General features: G+C 39.7%; 1 protein-coding gene across 1 annotated transcript in view; it reads left to right on the top strand.

Moving 5' to 3' along the window:
* Positions 1–1,319, top strand: part of LOC119586407 (HEAT repeat-containing protein 6-like) — a gene marked incomplete at its 5' end in the record, with an annotated part of 22,181 nt that extends 20,862 nt beyond the window's left edge. Inside the window, 3 exon segments of the mRNA XM_037935129.1 lie at positions 93–423; positions 558–773; positions 1,013–1,319. Of these exon segments, the coding sequence (XP_037791057.1) occupies positions 93–423; positions 558–773; positions 1,013–1,285 (820 nt within the window).
* Positions 1,320–1,351: the final 32 nt, after the last annotated feature.

Genomic DNA, 1,351 nt, shown 5'->3' on the forward strand with positions numbered 1-1,351 from the left:
CTTTAGAAGATTGGTTTATTTATTATCCCTGTATCTTGACATTGTACATAAGAGAATCCATCACCTATTTGCACTTTCTACTTTTCCTTTAGTGAGAGTTGGCAGCGTATTGAGCACAATGCCAGCTCAGACCTCTTGCCCACCTTCCTTCTTGCTCGCCTTCTCGAAGTGGGAGTACGTGCCTGTAAGGACAAGGACAAGATAAAACCACATGGGGTGCGTTGTGTAGGAAATGTGACCAGCTTTCTCCATGCTAACCAGGCATCTGACCCAGCAATAGCACCATTAGTGACCAAGGCTATAGAAACATTAATTGTTTGCTCCAGCACAGGAAACAACATGAAGACAAGGTGGAATGCATGTCATGCGCTGGGTAACATTCTCACCAGTGGGAGGTTATCCATCACAGATGTGCCTTGGAGAGTGAGACATTCTAATTTTGTTATGTATTTATCTTGAGTTTGTAAGATAAGACTTATGTGCTTTACACTTTCTAGATTTATAATTAACTTGGGCTTCAAGGAATCACAAAGATAATGTTGATCATCTGTTTGCAGAGTCAGGTCCTCACAACTTTGGGAAATCTTGTTGAGAATTTCAAGAATTACAAAGTGAGGATTCAAGCCTGCAGTGCATTATGTGGCCTTAATTCTCGAGATGAGTTTGGACAAGAATATTATGGTATTTGGCGGGTCCTTCTGCATGGCCTTGACAATGCACAAAATATTATTGACTACCAAGAAATAAGGCATAGAGATGAGCTCATCAATCAGGTTGGTATGAAGTGATATGTGGAACTATGGCCCAATAAATGGAATTTTGAAATACACTCATACTAATTTTTATGAAAATCTAAATGATGTATCATGTTTTTCTCCAACTTTATGCTTTCTCTGTGTATATGTATATGGATGGATATTTTTGTTTATAGTTGTCTAAGAGATAAATGCAAAAATAGAGTTCTGTATGAATATGTGAGAAATACTATTGCCGGATTTTGATTTTGCTGCAGATCTGCCAAGGCATTTGTCAGCTGGCAGCTCACCTGACCCTGGAAGATGCAGGGGCTCTATGCGAGCTCTTACAGGTACACCAGGACATGGCAACACCACTTCTGAAGAAAGCTCATTCCTCACTCCCACCTGAGCGTACAGGTTATGCCCTGAAAGCTCACTCGAGAGTAGAAGAGCTTTTACTTTATGATGCATTAACTGAGCCTCAAGAACAAGCACTTGTAATTTTGCAGAGCTTGACAGCAAGTGATTTCAGTGGTGAAATTTGTTAAGGTTGACAACAGATTCCCTTGTAAGTTTATAAAAGTTTAGTTTTATCTTTGGATTGAACAATTGGA

The sequence above is a fragment of the Penaeus monodon genome, chromosome 21, assembly GCF_015228065.2.
Source record: "Penaeus monodon isolate SGIC_2016 chromosome 21, NSTDA_Pmon_1, whole genome shotgun sequence".
Lineage (NCBI taxonomy): Eukaryota > Metazoa > Arthropoda > Malacostraca > Decapoda > Penaeidae > Penaeus > Penaeus monodon.